Source organism: Oryzias latipes, chromosome 13, assembly GCF_002234675.1.
Source record: "Oryzias latipes chromosome 13, ASM223467v1".
NCBI lineage: Eukaryota > Metazoa > Chordata > Actinopteri > Beloniformes > Adrianichthyidae > Oryzias > Oryzias latipes.
Window position 1 is genome coordinate 9,960,348 of NC_019871.2, and position 19,451 is coordinate 9,979,798.

A 19,451-nucleotide genomic window follows, 5' to 3' on the forward strand; every position below is an offset into this window, starting at 1 on the left:
ATGGTAGTTAGTGCGCATGTCCGTGAGCGCGCGCTGCGTTTTTCCACGAGTTTACTTTCACGGCGTCAAATAAGAAAGAAAAAAAAAACATTGCTCGAGGCGAACAAAGGCGCCAGTTCCTCCTCACAGGTACATTCAGTACATATGTGTCTGTCACGGGACCGGAGGAGGAGGTCCCGCAGGACCGTAGAACCCGAACCGGTCTGCGGGTCCACCTGCGCTATCCCAGGCTCTCCGGTTCCGGTCGTCACATCTTTGTTGTTGTGATAGTTTGGAGTGGTTAATGCGCAGTCGCAGAACAAAGGACAGAAGAACGTGTCGTCTCCTGTAAGTTTTGGAGTGAAGGAACAAAGCAACAGATGAGTGGAGCCGGATCCAGAATGACGGCAGCACCTCCGATCTTCACCTCCTTCTATTCGTTTTTCTTGGTGAGAGGCTCCTGACTTTTGCTGAACATCATGACGGACTCGAACCCTCCAGCTGCTGTCAGGGTGTTTGCAGCTGGATCAGCTGGCTGTGTGGCGGATCTGGTCACGTTCCCGCTGGACACCGCCAAAGTCCGGCTGCAGGTGAGACGCACCTCAAGCATTATTACTAACTCACTTTTGTTTTTCTTCTTTAATGTCATGTCTCTGTCAGTTTGCCTCATTTCTCCTTGTCGGCCGTTCTTTCTTAAAGTACTCATTATTTGATGTATCCCTTGGCAATAAAGTAGTACACTTGAAGTTTAGTTATTAAGTATACTTGAGTGAGTGTAAGCAAACATATAGAACATTTTATGTGTAGTGTGGGTAGTATACTAACTGAATACTTTTTCTGGCTAAATTGAATAATTTTAAATTTACAATATAGAAAAAGTAAACGTGAAGTATACTGCTTCACTTTTAGACGAAGTATACTTAAATAGACTGCTTTTTGAAGTTTTCTTTCATTACGTTTATACTTTTTTGCCAGAATTTCCTTTTTTTCCCTTTCTCTGACTGTTATTTCTTTTCCTTTTTTTGGTTCCTTCCCTGTTGTTGTGCTTCATGAAGTCCTTCCTGCTTCACTCTGACTTTGCACTCTTTCATGTCACATCATCCTTTCTTCACTCAGGTGCTTCTTTCTGTTTAACCCTTGTGCTATCTTAGGTGACCCCACCCTTGCATTGACGTGTTCTCCCTACCATGACAAAGGTGGAAAGATTTCATGTAATCCATGGACACCAGTGAAGATCACAAATCATTGAAGAAAAAAGGTTCAGAGCACTGTCTAGTGGGTCTAGATGACCCAACTCCCAATGTTAAAGTGCCTAGGAAAGCGCAAGGGTTACAGTGGAGTTACAGTGAAAATTACATTCTGAAATATTGTTTCCTGTGTGAAAGAGTTCCCTAAAACTCACAAGCAGCTTACATAAACCTGGTTCATGGTTTAAATATCCCCCCCCAAAAAAAGTGCATGCAAATCCACTTCCGAAATGTCTTAACAATGTCGTATCAAGAACACCCCGCACCCTCGATATTAAATATCAGTTGATGTGTGGAGGTCATCTGCTGTTGCAAAACTTCTCGTGTAGATCCAGGGGGAAGGAAGAACGTCGCTGGAAGGTCAGACTGTGAAGTACAGAGGCGTGTTTGGCACCATTGTGACCATTGTGAGGACAGAGGGGCCGAGGAGCTTGTACAACGGGCTGGTGGCAGGACTGCAGAGACAGATGACCTTCGCCTCTGTCCGCATCGGCCTGTACGACAGCATGAAGCAGCTGTACGCAGGATCGGCAGACAGTATGTGTCCCAATTCTCATGCTCCATCACTTATGCTTGGTAGAGTTTAAAAATTGCCTACAATAGATACAAAAAATATAATCAATAGTAATATCATTATTAATATGTTTCCAGAAACAACAGAATACATTTTTATAATGGGTGAATAACACTTCTCTGGTTTATACACTCTGAATTAGCCACACCCCCTTTAACTTTAATCATTTTGATTAAAAAAAAAACTGTTCAAACACAACATCATTTTCTTTCATGAAACCAAATTCTTGAGTACATTAAAAGAGACTCTCACTGGCAGAAACTCAAAGCTGGATTCATTTCTCCTGGAAGTAGGGTAAGGGGCAGATTCCTCTGTCAGGTTTGGGTTTATGCCTCAGGCATTTTTCTTTCGTCAGTTGTCGTTATAAAAGTAAGGGTATTTTTGGCTTTCTTTGGTTGTACTGCACTGGTTCCACATGTTTCAGAAGTGAGAGACATCCGTGATGTAACGTGTTGCAGCAGCATCAGCAGTAAAGCTGAAGCCCGGCTGGTTTGAAGCTGCTAAGTGTCACAAATGTGTGCGACAGATGCTGGACTCGGGACTCGCCTGTTGGCGGGCTGCACAACAGGAGCGATGGCGGTGGCTTTCGCTCAGCCCACCGATGTGGTGAAGGTCAGGTTCCAGGCTCAGGTTCGGCTGCTTGAGAGCGCCACCGGGAAGCGATACAGCAGCACCACTCAGGCCTACAGGACCATTGTCAGAGACGAGGGCCTACGGGGGCTTTGGAAAGGTATTACAGAAAAGACCATTCATGCACAGACGTTGTTCAGGTCAGGAATTTTTCAGCCAGAACTGTTCCGCTTGTTTTTAAAGATTTGACTCTTTTTTTTTTTTTTTTTTTAAATAGCATTGTCTAAAATATTCCACTTCCTGAGTTCATTTTTAGTAGGAAACAGCATTTTGTTACCAACAGGCTACAAAACATTATGTCCCCCACTATTGTGTGTTGTTTTGTTCTCTTTAGTTCTTCGCTGCCTTTTGTTTGACATTTTTTTCAATCAGATGTATTTGAATTACCTGAATGCAGAAAAAACGGTTTGTTTCAGGCGCTCTACCTAACATCATTCGTAACGCCACCGTAAACTGCTCTGAGCTGGTTACCTATGATGTCATCAAGGAACTCCTCTTGAAGAACCACCTGATGACGGGTAGGTGCACCCTGCCTGTTTCCATCTGTTCATGGAGATGTGGGGTTTTCAATCAAAGCTTGTGCGGTTTTCTTCACAGACAACATGCCGTGTCACTTCATCGCAGCCTTCTCAGCTGGCTTGTGCACCACGGTCGTGGCGTCTCCGGTGGACGTCGTGAAAACCCGTTACATGAACTCAGTGCCGGGGCAGTACGGTGGGGCTCTGAATTGTGCTGCAACTATGCTGATCAAAGAGGGACCCACAGCTTTCTATAAGGGGTGAGTTTGGGTAAAAAATGAAAATTTAAAAAAACTGCCGTCTTTTGCCTGATCGCCTCTTTCTGTTTACAGCTTCATGCCGTCCTTTCTTCGTCTGCTCTCCTGGAACATTGTGATGTTTGTGAGCTATGAACAGTTCAAAAGAGGTTTTCTGAGACTTCAGCAGTCTTGGAGTTCTCTGCAGAAGCCCATCTGATGTCAGACCAGGACCTGAAGCGGCATCGCTGACTGCTGTGGCTCTGAATCCCCAAAAACTGCTCTTCTTTGAAGTCCCACTCCAGTCCTATTTGGATATGTTTTGAAAGTCTTCCCAGTGGTCTTTTAAATATGAATATAACGTTTTTAGGCAAAATCTTAAAACCTGTGTCATTTTCTAGGACAGGGTTTCTGCAGAGCAGCAGATGTTCCTTAGAAATTCCCCTCTGAGTTGTGGGCGGGACTGCTGAAGCAGAGTGAGCTCGCCCCTACTACCCATCAGCCATCTCTTTACACTCTCTGCCGCTAGCTTACAGCCCCTCACATCCGCAACAGAAGATTACCAATGCAAAAAATGGCGAGCAATATTAGCGCTATCCAGCTGTGCAATTATCCAGCTTGGACCAGGATAATGAAGACATACATGGATCTAGTCGTCTACAAACGGATGCACCAGAATGGAGCAGAACTGGGAGCTTGTGGCTCGCGGTTGTAACTTCTACGTCACGCCTACAAGCTTTTTTTCAACAGCATTTAGTTTTCCTCTGCTTCTGAGTCACAACATTTTGAATGAAGAAATATTCAGAAATGCAATCTAAAGCTCAATTCTCTTTATATATGTCTTCTTTCATGAGAAATATGCAACAAGAATATGTCAAAAACACCAAAAACAAGATTTTTGTCAGTGGCTCTTTAAAACTCCTGGATGGTTTTCAAATAAAAAGTTTAGAGTTACAACTTGTGAACTCTTAAGGGTTGATGTGTAAAAATGAAAACCACTTTAGAATGTTTTTAATAATAAAAGCACTTAAAAATATCATTTATATACAGAAAAAAATCTGTTTTAGTATCATCATTTGGGAAGAATACTAGGTGTTATGTTGCTTACAGGTTGTGTCACCTTTGATAATTGGGATCCTCAAGAAAAACAAAAGGTTCAATGTTTGTTTGAGTTAAATACTTCAAGGCAAAGCACACTTTGAAATATAAACCTCTCCCTATTAGATTTTTAATAGTGTAAAAGGTAAATTATCAGTTCATATTTACTCCTTTCAAGTCCATCTCGTTTAATGTATCTTTCATTCCTCCATTAAATAAATGAACTTTAAATGGACAGAATATACTGCGTCTAAACTATTGGTGAATTTATCCTCATTTTACATTCCATCAGATTAATGTTCAGTATGCTAGGGTGTTCTGGTGTCTGATGGTAAAACTCGGATGTCTGCATCAACATTGACAGTTTTCTTCCTCACATTCATTTGCAATAATTGTTTATCAGCCTGTGAGATTTGATTTAAAAAATGCCTGGGAGACACTTTGAGTCAAATCGGCTGTGTTTCTTATTTTAAATGTTTTTCCAAATTCAATCAAAAAACAGTAGAAACTGTTTATCCCTGCTGATGCTTTAAGTTTGAATTATAAAGGTGCTGAACTGTCAGTAAATAGAAAATGTGGTGTGCATTTTCTGCAAAATAATTTACTTAAACATCAAGTATCCATGTTTAACTAAAAGCTGAGAAACTGCAGGAAAAACAGAAGGAGCTGCAGATTTTGGTGGTTTGGGTGCAGCTTTGTCCCCCTGGGAGTTTGTCAGTAGTGGTTCTCAGTCAGCCATCCTCAGAATAACCCTGCCTTGTCTATATGCAGCCTGAGTTAATCCCTAAGTCGCACACTGCTGATGTCTCTGGCTGCTTGTCCATGAACGTCCTGCACACAGAGAGGAGCTGCACTTTCTGACACCATGCATGTTTCTCACTGCAGCCTCAAAGACAGGTCCCCTCAAGAAAGTGAGTAACATTTCCTCATTCTTCATCTGTATTTTCACACAGAAAATTAAAGGTGTTAGGTAGTATTCTTTTTGTCACTGCATCTCAGAAGCTTACTTCGAACAAACCCAAGGCTACCAAATTGCATAAGAGGCTTTCCAGGTCTTTGAACTGCATGTTCTCCTTGTCCGCTGTGAATGTTTTCCGCTGCAGAGCTGTTGTCACACGACTCCATTCTCCATAAATGTTTGCCTTTAGTTTTAAGTTTACCTCATTTCTCATTCTCAGGGGAATCAACTGTTAAATTATTTATTTATAGAGCGATACATTTCTTTTGCTACATGCAGCTGATTTATCATTGTCATGCTGACATAACTTTCAGGACAGTTGTTTTCTCACCATTGACTTCAGTGTTTTGTGTTCTGACTCACAAAAGAGATAAAATGAGATTTTTTCAGAGAACATGAGCATTTTTGACCAACAGAAATGGCTTTTTGAGGGTGCCTCTCCTGCACCTCGTATCCTAATAAGATTATCGGGGAGGATGACCAACAAACAAACAAAGGGTCAGGGAATGTTGATGTTGTATTGAATGCTGGATCGAAAGCAACAAGACTACAAGTGCCGCTCTTTTCAATTCCTCATAGCTTTGCATGATCAAGCGTTGCCAACAGCAAAAAACTTCAATTCATTTGATTATTGTTAATCCAGTTGTGTTGAAAATTAGGGTAATTTTGCCTTATTAGACTGATGCTGAAGAATATTTATTACTACAGACTCTCAAGGTCCATTTATCACAATATACACAAAACAAATAAAATACTTAAGAATACAAATAAAAAGCATTCCTGATTGTACAAGTATTGAAATGGTGACATAAAATTATCAAGTATCATAAACTTGAAAAAAAAGACTAAAAACAATTGCCGACTTAAAAACGTAAAAGTTTTAAAAAAAAGCCTGCATACCAAAACCTTAAAATAGGGGACTTGTATCTAAAAGTGCTGTACCTTACATTGGTGATTTTTATTTTTTATTTGAAGTGTTAAGACGATAGATAAAACCATAGATATAATGTCTCAACAAAGCTTAATGAGTATTAACTTTTGCACCAACAAACAAAGTGCTTGCGCTGCACCACCTTCCCTGTGTTAAAAAAATCTTATAGTCCACCTGCAGCCTCCTCATGCTGGATGCCCTCGAGTTGGTCCACAGGTGGACAGGATACAGTAGTGTGCAGTAAGTTTTGAATAGAAGAATATTAGGATTGTCAGAACATGAAGAAAACCTGCGTGCAAACATGTTTGCCTGAGCATATAAAATACGTCATTGTCTGTGGATATCGTCATCATCTGTAAGTTAATCGTTGATATGTCCAAGATGTTTTCACTTGGTGACATCATCCTTTGTACGATAAATCAACACGGCCCTTTTACTGGAATTGTAAAAAATATCATTTTTAAAACCAAATTCAGAACAGACATTTAAAAGTTGCTGCAATTCAGAGCTGCTTCGGTTAAAAATGACTAAATCATCTGCATACATCAGATGATTTACTTTAGAACCACCAACCATGCAACAGGTATTACATGCATTTAGATCCTTCGACTGGTCATCTAGTACAGGTTAAAAAGAAATGACGATGAAATACCTACATTATGAAATAAATCATGATAGTTTCTGTGGAATGTTGGGGTTTGAAATCTCAATCTTTGCCAAAGTTTTAGTGTTTTTTGTATGGCAGAAATGCACTGAGACAACAAAGAACTTTAAATTACAGATGTAGCAAAAGGCTCTTTGCAAATTTTAAGTCTGACATAAAACAGAACAAGTAAAATGCACTTTAAAATAAAGTACAAATCCAAACATTGAACTTAATGAAATAACATAAAACTGCACAGAGACAACTATTTAACTAAAATCCAAAATCTCTGGCCAGGTTTGATGTAAAAGCAGAAATAAAGTGTGTGTCCTCCACACTCTCTGAACCATTAGCTGATGTTACAGACTAAATCCAATTTAAGGAGCTTAAAGGCCAAATAAGGCTATGAGTAAAAACTTTTGTTGTTGTTCTTCCATTCCACAATTTTGAAGCACTAAACGGCTAACACACCGTTTTAAAAAGGATGACTGTTTATTTATGTTTATATTTTGGAGGATTTCCTGTTGCCAACACAGTTATACTGAGGGAAGGTGTAGAAACAAAGGATGAGTGATCTAGAAAATGTAAAGAAATAACATTTGAAAACCTGATTTGAAGGCTGATAAGAATAGAAAATTAGGAAAGCACAGAAATGCACAAAGAAAATAGATGTTAAAGTCTCACCCCAATCCTCTTTTGATCTAATTTAAAAGTGTTCCCAGTGGTCTTTTAATTACGATAAGGCTGTTTTTAGTCAAAATCAAAAGACCTGTGTCGTTTTATAGGTCGTAGTTTCTACAGAGTGGTTGTAGTTCAAAAGAAATTCGCCTCTGAGTTGTGGTCTCCTGCTAGCTTACAGCCCCTCAAAACCCCAACAGTACATAACTGGTGCAGCAAAACTGGTGAGCAATATTGGAGCTAACCACCTGTGCTGTTTTGAGCCAGATGACAGTTCATGAATCTAGCCATCTGCTAGCGGATGCATCAGAATGAGGCGGAGCTTGTGGCCAACTCTGGACGTTTTCTACTTTAAAAAGATCCTCTTTATCCAACTACATTTTTTCGCCTGATCATGATTTACATTGATATGAATAAAGAAATACTCAGAAATGGTATTTTAAGCTTAATGTTCTATATATAAATGTACACTATTGTGAGAAAAACATGTTAAAACCACCTATTTTAATCAGAGTGGAATTTTTAAAATTAATGCATACCTAATAATATTTAAAATTTTAGAATAACTAAAACACAAATTCTATGGTAAGACAGTAGTATCTTTAGAATTCCAGAAATTCACAGCTATTAAAGAAAAAGTACCTGTAACCAGAATTTGAAGTGAATTTTTTACCCTGTATTTCTGTGTTCTTTTGTATGGGCTTACTATCATTATATTGTGTTTGACTTGCACTTTAATTGTGTTATTTTTCAACATATAATGTCAACAAGCACTTGTTTCATAATCAATTGATTATGTGGACCTATAGAGGTTTGTGTTACGGAAAGAAAATTGGGCAACAAATGTGTTCAGATGTGTTCAGAATTAATTTCTGCTGACCTTTAAAAAAAAGAAGGAAAAAGTAAAAACCAAACAGATCCGGTATTTCATTGGTTTTTTTTTTGTTTGTTTTTTTGTCTTTTCAAGAAATGATAGAACTGAAAGCAGCTGGATAGCTAAGTCGAGATGAGCTTAATTCAGTTAGCCAAGACCCTTTACCTTGGTGCCTAACTCTGTAGCCACACAGGGGCTCAAGTCTGGGTCTCCCTGTGCCGGTCCCCAGCCCGGAAATAATAAAGAGTTGTGTCAGGAAAAGCATCCGGCAAAAAAATCTCTGCCAAACCAAATGTACAAGCCTCAAAGATGATTTGCTGCGGCGACCCCTGAATGGATCTGCTGAAAGCTGAACAGCATTGATAGGAGAATTGCTGTCATCACTTTATTTAAGGTTTTTAAATCACTTATTTTGTCTAGCCTCATTGGATTTTGGTCAGAATTTTGCTTTAGAATATTAAAAGTAAAGGTTTTGTGTGACATCAGCATTTCTTGTCTCCATGTCTGCCTCCACATCTCTCAGCACATTGATGCAGGCTGAATCCACTCCATTCGTGTGTCTGTGAACAACAAGTGGCCGCGCTCATGAGCACTGACACCGTCTTCTCGGCAGAGCTGGACTCTGATCAAAACGGCGAGCTGGCTGATATGGTTGCCTCCATGAACATGGCATCCAACCGCATGACCCCACCCAACGGCTACAGGTCAGGGGCCCCGAGGTCGGCCATCGGCAACCGAGCTTGCCTCTCTGACAGGAAGATGTCTCTGCAGGAGAGAGGGAACCGCATGGCTCGACAGCCAACCATCGAGACCAAACGAGTGTCCATTACCGACGCTGACGTGAGAAAAGTAAAATAATTTAAAGTACAAAATCCGCCCCCATGAGACTAAATCTCTCCTTTAACTCCTGCAGGACTGTGTCCAGATGAACCAGTATAAACTAAAGAAAGAGATTGGGAAGGTGATGGCTGGATATGATATTCACTTCTGTCGGTAAAGATGGGAGTTAAGCCCTGTCTTCTGTGTGCTGCAGGGTTCATATGGAGTGGTGAAGCTAGCTTATGACGAGGGCTCTGAACAGTACTATGTAAGTCAAAGCTGTAATGACCAGAAGACACATCAGTTTTTTATCCGTTTTTGATTGCATTTTCTTTTTCAGGCAATGAAGGTGGTGTCAAAGAAGAAGCTAATGAGACAGTGTGGATTCCTGCGTGAGTACTTGTACTAGAACGATAGGAGCCTCCTCCCACATCACCGCATTGTGGTGCTGATGTCTGTCTGTTCCCTTCCAGGCCGTCTGCCTCCCGCCAACCTGCAGCAGGATGGATACCCCAAAGGGATGTTGCCCCTGGACAAGATCTACAGGGAGATCGCCATCCTCAAGAAGTTGGATCATCACAATGTTGTCAACCTAGTGGAGGTTGGTGATACAGTAAAACATGAACTAACATTGAGTTCAATGCTGGTTCAACTGAGATTATTAAATGTATGACAACACCCTGAACGTTTGAGACAAGAGTGAGCTGAGATAGTGCGTCTTTCAGGTGCTTGATGACCCTGATGAAGATGGACTTCACATGGGTATGCAACCAGTCGTCTGTCTGCAGCAGCAATATATCAACGCAAATGTAATGCATGATTCAAATATAACAATTTTTCTCTTTAAGCCTTCGAGTTGATGACAAGGGGGTATGTTTTTGTGCTAGTAGTTGCTACCAAGTGATGCATTGAAATTCTAAAGTTTAGTATTTGTCTTCTCTACCTGTCCTGTTGCTCAGGCCAGTGATGGAGATCCCAACAGACGAACCCTTAAAGGAAGGGCAGGCTCGCTTTTACTTCAGAGATTTGGTCCTGGGAATAGAGTACTGTAAGTCACTCCACACATGTCATGGCCTTTAACCTAAATCCTGTACATTCATGTGTTTGGATAGTGATGCATGTTTGACTTTTGCAACTCTTTGTCAACACAGCCAACCAAATTGTAATACAGTAGTTTAATATGTTCCAATTTTATTTTGCCAAATCTGAAAGCGCACACAAAAAAACTAAGAACCTTTACTGATAGAGAAATTTGGATCACAGGCAGCCAGTAAGTGGTAGCACATAAAATGGGATTAAATCACACTTGAAAGTGTTTTTAAGTAAAAGGTATGGATAGAAATCAGACAGATGTTATTCTACATTACACAGATGTGACAAAAGCAACTGCTTAAAGCATGCACAATGCACATTCGTTCTTCCATAAATAAGCAATGCGACGGTTAAGTTGAACTGAAAACATATTTGATTACATATGACATTAAGCCCCTGCTTTTGCTCTAATTGAATGCTTCTTTGTAACCATATGTTTGTGTGTGTTTGCAGTGCATTACCATAAGATCATCCACAGAGACATCAAACCTTCCAACCTGCTACTGGGGGACGACGGTCACCTCAAAATTGCAGACTTTGGTGTTAGTAATGAATTTGAGGGGACGGATGACCTCCTCTCCACCACAGCAGGAACGCCGGCCTTCATGGCCCCTGAGACAATGACTGAGCACTTTCAATTCTTTAGCGGAAAGGTGAGCTGATTTTTGGGGGGGATTCTGGCCTTTTTCTGAACCACTGTCAGAGACAACACTTGTCACAGTCATGGTGTTTGTTCCACAGGCTTTAGATGTGTGGGCGATGGGAGTGACACTGTACTGTTTTGTTTTTGGGAAGGTGAGCTCTCCGCTGACGCATGAAACACCAAAGGTCCAGCAACAACAAAGCAAATTAATTCATGTGGTGCTTTTCTCTGCTTTTAGTGTCCTTTTTATGATGAGTACATAGTTTCTTTGCACAACAAGATCAAGAACAAACCTGTGGAGTTTCCAGAAAAGTGAGTAAACAGAAGACAGAAAAAGCTTCTCATGACAATTAAGAGTGTAACAATTCATCTTAACAATGATTTGATTCATATCTTGACTTGTGGCCTACGTTATTGATTTATTTTGATCACTGACCAAAAATCAATCCAGGACATCTTCAGCAAAAAATTGAACCAGTGTGACTCCCGGATAAATACCTGGGTACTGAACAGTGCAGGTGTATTTTCCAGATTTCTTGAATTTTTAGCAAGATAATAAAGTGTAAATTTATTAGGTGAACAAAAAAACACGCTATAGTAAAATAAACCTTCCGTGCCTCAATCCAAATGGTATTTTCCAATACCGAAATGATTGGTTTATTTAATTTTGATACTATTTTCTAATGTTACATGTGTATCCTTTTATTAACAACTTGCCTCAGAAAGATCGATCTGGTTGTATTGTAGAAATATGAATCTAGTAATCCAAAAATTGTTACTTCCCATAATGACCATAAACTTATTGGCAATCTTTTTGTTCTTGGTTTTTTGCCTTTTAAATGTTTAAATTTTCCGTTTCGTTGGTTTGGTTGTACATATAGAGGTGTGATGTTCTCCTCTTGGTATATTGTTTTATAAACATTAAGTATTAGCATCTCCAATGCAGTGCAGTAAACACACACTCACCTGAGCCCACGTGACTGCTTACTCCTGCATAATAACATATGCTTGACTTTGGTCTGGTTGATCTGTTGGCGAGTGATGAATTTGTGTGTTTGCACAGACTTGTGTGTATGGGTTTGTGTTGCCAGTAAATGTTTGTTGAGTCTGAATTTCTTAAGACAGACCCAACGCTTTTGTGAAAATGATCAACTTAGAGCAATATGTTGCCTTCTTTGTTTGGAATCCCCCCTTTTTGGTGTTTTTTTATGTGAAGGGCCTACTTTTTTCATTATTTTATTTTTACCCAAAAACAAAACAATTATTTATTTTAGCATCTAAAAATGCTAAGTTATTCATTTAAATTCTTTTTTTGTGCTGCTTTATTCCTCCAAGATAATGAGTCTTTGCATTGTATTGATAAAGTGTGTTGAAAACAATAATTGAAGCTGCAGAATGAAACTATTCAAAGTGTTTAGGGCTTAATGACAATAAAAAAAAACTTTATAAGAGCCAATTTGATCTTACCTTCGTACTTTTAATATATATTTGAAAGTGCTTTTTTACCAGCTATAACGCTCCAATTTAAAGCTCAGTTATTTTTTTTCTGCAGTTGCATTTTCTCCCTGTGCACGCTCCTGTTTTTTCTCACAGTCCATAAACATGTTTTAGGAAAATCTCTGGCTCTAAAAACTGCCACATAGGAGTGGTAGTGTATTACTACTTGTCGTTGAATGTGATGGACTGGCGGGTGCTCAAGGGTGTATCCTGCCTTTCATCTGTGATGGCTTGGATAGACTCTGGGGATTCCTGTGAGCCACCTCAGCGGACATTACGGATGGTTAATGGAGAAATGTCATGCAACTCTAAACTGAATTGAGCATTAAGATATTCTACTTACAATCAACACTTTTGTGTCTTTTTTTTTTTTAAACAGACCAGAAATAAGTGATGAACTTAAGCATCTTATTGAAAGGATGCTGGATAAAAACCCTGCTACACGAATCACTGTTCCTGAAATAAAGGTAAGAGAGACCAAAACATGCTGTTTTTTCACTTATAGCAATTCACATTTTTACACAGTTTGTGTGATGTTGTTGCAGCTCCACCCGTGGGTTACAGAGAACTCCTTAAATCCTCTGCCCCTGGAAGAGGAGCACTGTAAGGCAGTGGAAGTGACGGAAGAGGACGTGCAAAACAGCGTCAAACTCATCCCCAGCCTCTCCGCGGTGGTGAGTAAAACACAGATGTCACAGTTACTTCAACTAACAGCTACTTTTGCTGGAGCCAGTTTGGTTGATATTTCACACAAAACGTGTCTGAAAATTCAAAATAGCTGCCATTTGTAAAGATGGCGGCCGTACACTCAATTGTTACAAAAATATTTGACGTCTATTTGCCTCAGTCTCAAAAATATGGACTGGTTGTGCACAAAATGCTGTCTCTAAACTTGAGGGGCGTCTGGGTTTTGACTATTTCTTAACAAAGAGAAGAACCACATAGGAAACAAGAATTTTTGTTAGGCTTGTGCAGAAGGAGAGTCGGTCTGTCACAGCGCAGGCTGGCGCAGAGGAACTCGGTCTTCTCAGGGCAAGCAGTCCGTTTTTATTTTTGGCAGGGGTTGATTACATGAAAGGTGAAAGGTACCTACAAATTATCATTATATGAATGGGTGAAAGTAATAAATTCTGATAGCAGTAAATAGCAGTAAATTCATATTAGGGGTGTAACGATTAATCGATGAATTGATTTATCCAATCAAATTGATCTGTCTGATGCAAATTGTTAATTGAATCAAATCAAACTAAACCATTATAAAATTATTTCAAAATGAAATAAAAGGATTATAATCGACGTTGAAAAATTCCACTTGGATTTAGGCATGGTAGGTTTGTTTTACTGTAACATAAAAGCGACCACGTGCTTCAAAGCGGACAACACGCATGTGATGCAGCAAAAACAGATCAATCAATCATTACAGTCCAATATGTGGAAACATTTTGAATTTAGCAAAGACAGGTGACCATACCTTGTGGTAGAATGTTCTGATAATTTTCCGTTCCAAATTATTTTATGTGGAAAAATAAAAGGTGGCTGAACTTTATGGAACTAAAGTGTGACTGGATTTACACTTAATAATTGTTTACTTGTTTGTTTGTACACATGCTTAATTTACACTTGCGAGAAATATAAAGAATCTGGAAAACTTCTGAGTCACAGTAGTTGAATTTCTGGCTAAAGATGTCCTGGATCGATTTTAAATGAATGAATATCGACTTTGAATCATATCAGCAACTACAAATTGTGAAACGAATCGTTGTTAAAAATAATCATTGCAGTACTACAGATAAATGCAGTTAAGAATACATCTTGACTTAATTAAAAATGGAGACCAAGCTTTGTAGAAAGAATATAGGAATTGATAATTGTAATTATGAACTTGATCAATGCAAGAAATGCATTCTCTACTAATTTCATCTTATACATCTTCATCCTCACTTGCAATCTTCCTCTTGAACAATCTTCCCTGCATTGTTCTATTTTCAATAAATTTGTCATAAATCAATTTGTTTATTTATTGCATGTTTCACTTCTTCAGCTAACCATAAAAACCACAGGTTTTTATGGTTAGTGTGTGTTTGTGTAGGGAAGGTAGAGAATTAGTAGATGACGTGAAAGGAGAGAGGGATGTAGATCCCATTTTGTATTGAGGATAAGACTCTAAAAACCACAGAGACACTAAAATGATGAGATAAAATGCTGCCTGGTTCAGTTTTTGCGCCATCAACCCGCAGCTGCTTTTGTATGTGTATCAAAGCAGCAAAGAGCCGCCACACAGCTGATCTTCTAGCCGGTACGGCGCACCTCCACCAGATCTAATACTGATACGAAGTACCAGACCGTACCGGCTTACTTTGAGCCCTGATTTTATATATCAAAAAATCTAACATGCTTTTCTGAAAGAGGGGGTCCTAAGGTGCATCCATGCCAAATTTGGTGCCTATACTAAAAAATGCACAATAATTTCAACACCCGGCTCCAATATTAATAGGTTGCTTGTTGTGCAAACCAGAATCTTATCTGTCTTATAACAAACGCTCACATTTTTATTTTGTCTTCTATTAAATTTGACGTAGATTCTTGTGAAGGCCATGCTGAGGAAACGGTCATTCAGTAATCCCTTTGAGTGTCATGCCAGGCGGGCCGAAAGGTCCATGTCTGCCCCTGGAGGTCTTCTTACGTAAGTAGCCTATACTGCAAATCCTGTCTGCTTTGCTGGGCTGCCAGCTCTGCGATTAGGCCTCCAACAAAACAAAGCAGTGAGCAGATGCTTGAGCTAAAAATAGGTTAGTTCCATACTTCACATGTACTCTCTTCTACATACTACATGCATTTTACCCTGCATTTTATTAGATCTTATGCTTCACTTAAGTCATGGTCCTCCAATTAAGCTCACAGAATCTAGCACTTGTCAACAGCTGAGTAGAAAAATCTGAAGCCACGGCGTTGGCCGCACAGCCTTTGTTTTCCATTACCAAGCCACCCTTAACTATGAGGGCCACAGCTAATTACACCCCCATGTGTAGAGATGTGGAGGAGCAGCTACATCATCATCCTCCTCCACACACATCCTCCAGCGCTAATGCAGAACACACTGTGTCAGCTTTAAACACAGTATCATTTCATAATATGAAAGTATAGATCAGTAATTCTGTTGGCTTAAAGAAGATCAAGATTTCCTTCCTAATCTTGATCTTCTTGGAGGGATGATGCATTGCCACTTAGTGTTGCATTTCACTCTTCTTTGTCCATTTAATTAAAGTTGCTTTAATATAGAATTTGCTGTTTTTATATGTTTTTTTAACAGCAAAAAAAGTTCTAAACTTAAATTATATAAAATTACAATGTTTTAATTTACTACCTGGTTATAGCAGGGCAGTCATTTGTTGTTTGGATCCAAAAACGTTTCATTTGTTTCATTTTTTTAGACTGATTTCTGCCCGCTGAACTCAATAAAAAATATTTGTGAACACATGTTTAAAAAATAATGCGGGTCGTTTCTATTATGCGAGTGTAAAATGTGGAAACATCAAAGTTTTAGAGGTCTTACAACTACGTTTTACTAATTAAATAGGATTTTAAAACACCAAAAAATTAAACATTCCTTTAATGCTTTCACTAAATTTTTATAACAATTAGCTAAAGAACTTCCCAACTAAATTATTAAAACACAATACTGAACAAAAAATTCTCCCAAATTTGTTTTTGGTCTGATTTTATAAAAGGTGATAGCTAACAGTACATTGGTGTAGTTTAAAGCTAACAGCCGGCACAACTGTCTAAATATCTCAATTTAGTAAAACCTTTTAGAAGTATTAAAGCTGATGTAATATATGTTTTATAAAAAAAGAGGGATTTTATTCTTATTCTTAGTAATGAGCTAAGCTACATTAGCTGTTAAGTTCCTTTTATGCCTACAAAATTATGAGGGGAAAAAAGCATTTTAAATTTGTCTTGGTAAATTACTGCAGCAAAAACTGATTCTTTTTTTTTGTTGCTTTTCCCTTGACAAACTGTGTTTTGCGGTTTTGCGGCTAACAGAGTATAAACTCTGGCTTCTTATATCACATCTTCTTGCAGAGGTTCTTGGGGCTTACTGGGGTCTTCGCCTCTGCCTCATCCTTCCTTGAGGTAACATTTTTCTAAGCATTTAGGCTCAGCTCTCAAGCTTGTTAGTGCAGCTCATCATGTTAATTCAATCTTAAGAGGATTTAGGATGGACAAAGCAAAACAAAAGCTTTAACTGTACCTAAAGTAAAGGACTTTTGACAACAGCTTTTTTTTCTACAGTGCTATTCTGTGTCCTCTTCTGGTTAAATGTAATAAAAAGTGATGGGCTGTTCTATAAAGGGCATGTGCTCCATGAAGTCTTTAGTTTAGCTTCACCCCTCCCTTCTCCGTTTTCCTCCTCATCCTCTTAATGCAGTCTCACTAGTACCTTCAAAAGCGTGAACAAGTGTTTGTTGCCCGCAGGAAAGTCAGCAGAGAGGGGAGCCGAGAAGGAGAGTTGGAGGACTTGTATGAAGATGAGTCATGTCCAGAGAATGCAGAATAAACGGATGCATGTAAAGCTGCAGGGAACGTGCAGAGAGGCGTGTTCTGTGTCATTCTTAATGTCCTTTTGCCTCCTTATTTATTTGCTTTGTGCTTATTCTGTTGTGATTTTTCACTTTTGTGCAGAAGATTTATAAATTAAAATTATAGATGTGTTGTATTTTGACAAGAAACGGCATTAGAGACTTAGGCAAGAGCTCATCCTGTCACTTCGCTTGTTTACTGTTCTGTTAACAAGCTGTTAAGACTGAAAATTAAGGTGGAACTCAGTGCAAATGTAAATATTCTCAAAAAATAAGACATTTTTACATTTTCCTACGCAGTTGACAGTAATAAAAGGTCTAATATTGATCCAGACTGTTTTGTGGTTTCGCGTTACACCAAACTACAGCATGAATAATAGTTGGTGGTGTTTGACACTAGATGGCAGTATTGTGCATTTTTTAAAGCAAATTTTATTCACCTTTTATTTGACCGTTCCATGTTTAAAAATGATGAAATTTATATTTTACTAACGTTTTAAGAGTTAAAATGTATTTAATAGTTTAGTTTAATTCTGTGATACATTCTGATTTTGCTGAATACATGTGCTGTAACTTCTTAACCAGAAGAGGACAGTAGTGTTGCAAGCCAAGATCTGAACAAGCAAAAATCAATTATGATGTTGTGATGTTTTTTTTTATTTTTTATTTTTAAATAAAATAGAATTATAACAGCATATGCATTTATCTAAATTTAATTTTAAGCTTGTATGATTTTGTTCCATCACCACTTAGAATGAACATCTTTATTTTTTATGCAAATTACTTTTCATTTATCTTTTACAATTGTTTGATTGATACTTAAATTCTACAGAAAAAATACATTTTTATTTCTGAGGATCAGATGATGATGCAAAATCTGAAGCCAAATGCAGAGTTATTGCTGCCTCAGCTGTACAGATTAGCACAATGTTCAGCTTTTTCACACTAGATTGTCCTTAGAGAGACAGAAGCCACTGGAGCTGTGTGGGCTGATGGTTTCTCTGGGGTTGTTGTAGGTGGATCAGTGTCTCAGCTCACACAACAATACATATGGAAAAACATGGAGAAAGAAACTCGCACAAAAAATAGGCTTTGAAATTTGAGATTTTGAAACTATCCTGTGATTTGATGAGAATGGAACAAAAAAGCAAAATTCTCAATGTTTCTACCAGTTATGACAGACTATCATACAAGGAAAGGCAGAATTACAGTTGATTTGAAAGAAAAAACCTGATGGTCTTATGATATACATGATCATAGGGCTGTAATAATAAAATATAATAATATATATATTGTTATGGTCTTACATATAATGAAACCATATTATTATTGGTATATTATTATTATTATTATTATCTCCCCATATTATTATGGGGAGATAAATGAAATTTCCCCATTGTGGGATTAATAAAGTCATCTATCTATCTATCTATCTATCTATCTATCTATCTATCTATCTATCTATCTATCTATCTATCTATCTATCTATCTATCTATCTATCTATCTATCTATCTATCTATCTATCTATCTATCTATCTATCTATCTATCTATCTATCTATCTATCTATCTATCTATCTATCTATCTATCTATCTATCTATCTATCTATCTATCTATCTATCTATCTATCTATCTATCTATCTATCTATCTATCTATCTATCTATCTATCTATCTATCTATCTATCTATCTATCTATCTATCTATCTATCTATCTATCTATCTATCTATCTATCTATCTATCTATCTATCTATCTATCTATCTATCTATCTATCTATCTATCTATCTATCTATCTATCTATCTATCTATCTATCTATCTATCTATCTATCTATCTATCTATCTATTATTAATTATTATTTGTTGTTGTTGTTCCAATGCAAAACCTGCTGAAACAGCCTTTGAGTATATTTAATGACTAACTACATTTGTAACACTAAAATACCTTTAAAAATAAACTAGACTGATTAGCTAGCAAGTCTGTGTAATAATCAAGTTTCCAGATTTGGCTGCATTGCTTTTTTTCACCTGTTACCATAAGCAGCTTTATGGTAAATGAAGACACAATGAACTACAATATTCCAGACAAAGACATTAGAATGTTAAAAAATAGTTCTTTAAAAATATGGTACTAGTATTTTTTTTTAATCTCATAAATTTCCTTCTGTTTCAGCACACAGTGTTGCCTTGCACATACCGGTATTTGATTTATAAGCCAAGACAAGGTCAATTTGAGCAGATATGACTGAACGAATGGTTATCAGTCTTTTTGTCTCAGGTCCTCGGTAGAAGCAAAATTTAATTGATTGACACCGTTATTCTTATTTAGTCCTAAAAGGTGAGAGGCAAATGTTGTTGTTTTTTAAAGAAATTGCAAAAACATTGGTTATACTTAAAACTTTATCAACTTTATCATTAGCATGAAAACACACTGTCAGATTGTCATCATTGAAAAG

General features: G+C 38.0%; 2 protein-coding genes across 6 annotated transcripts; both read left to right on the forward strand.

Annotated features, from left to right (window-relative positions):
* Nucleotides 1-47: 47 nt before the first annotated feature.
* On the forward strand, nt 48-4,522 carry LOC101162464 (mitochondrial uncoupling protein 2). 2 transcript variants are annotated; one of them, XM_011482377.2, is made up of 7 exons: nt 48-327; nt 436-569; nt 1,556-1,763; nt 2,327-2,530; nt 2,847-2,948; nt 3,028-3,208; nt 3,281-4,522. In XM_011482377.2, the coding sequence occupies exons 2-7, from the start codon at nt 459-461 to the stop codon at nt 3,402-3,404; spliced, it is 930 nt and encodes a 309-aa protein (XP_011480679.1). In that variant the 5' UTR covers nt 48-327; nt 436-458; the 3' UTR covers nt 3,405-4,522. The 2 variants fall into 2 exon arrangements, with proteins under 2 accessions (XP_011480679.1, XP_004075616.1); XM_004075568.3 differs by having other exon boundaries at nt 48-569.
* A 358-nt stretch (nt 4,523-4,880) lies between these two features.
* On the forward strand, nt 4,881-17,692 carry LOC101160011 (calcium/calmodulin-dependent protein kinase kinase 1-like). Of its 4 annotated transcripts, none has more exons than XM_011482374.3 (17): nt 4,883-5,193; nt 8,980-9,206; nt 9,280-9,327; nt 9,400-9,453; nt 9,526-9,577; nt 9,659-9,786; nt 9,911-9,947; nt 10,034-10,055; nt 10,145-10,233; nt 10,731-10,930; nt 11,019-11,072; nt 11,159-11,232; nt 12,797-12,884; nt 12,963-13,091; nt 14,997-15,100; nt 16,501-16,551; nt 16,894-17,692. In XM_011482374.3, exons 1-17 carry the CDS (start codon nt 5,148-5,150, stop codon nt 16,973-16,975), a joined length of 1,485 nt encoding a protein of 494 aa, XP_011480676.1. In that variant the 5' UTR covers nt 4,883-5,147; the 3' UTR covers nt 16,976-17,692. The 4 variants fall into 4 exon arrangements, with proteins under 4 accessions (XP_011480677.1, XP_011480676.1, XP_004075362.1 ...); XM_004075314.4 differs by having other exon boundaries at nt 4,885-5,193; nt 8,890-9,206; XM_011482376.2 differs by lacking the exon at nt 4,883-5,193 and having other exon boundaries at nt 8,959-9,070; nt 9,138-9,206.
* Nucleotides 17,693-19,451: the final 1,759 nt, after the last annotated feature.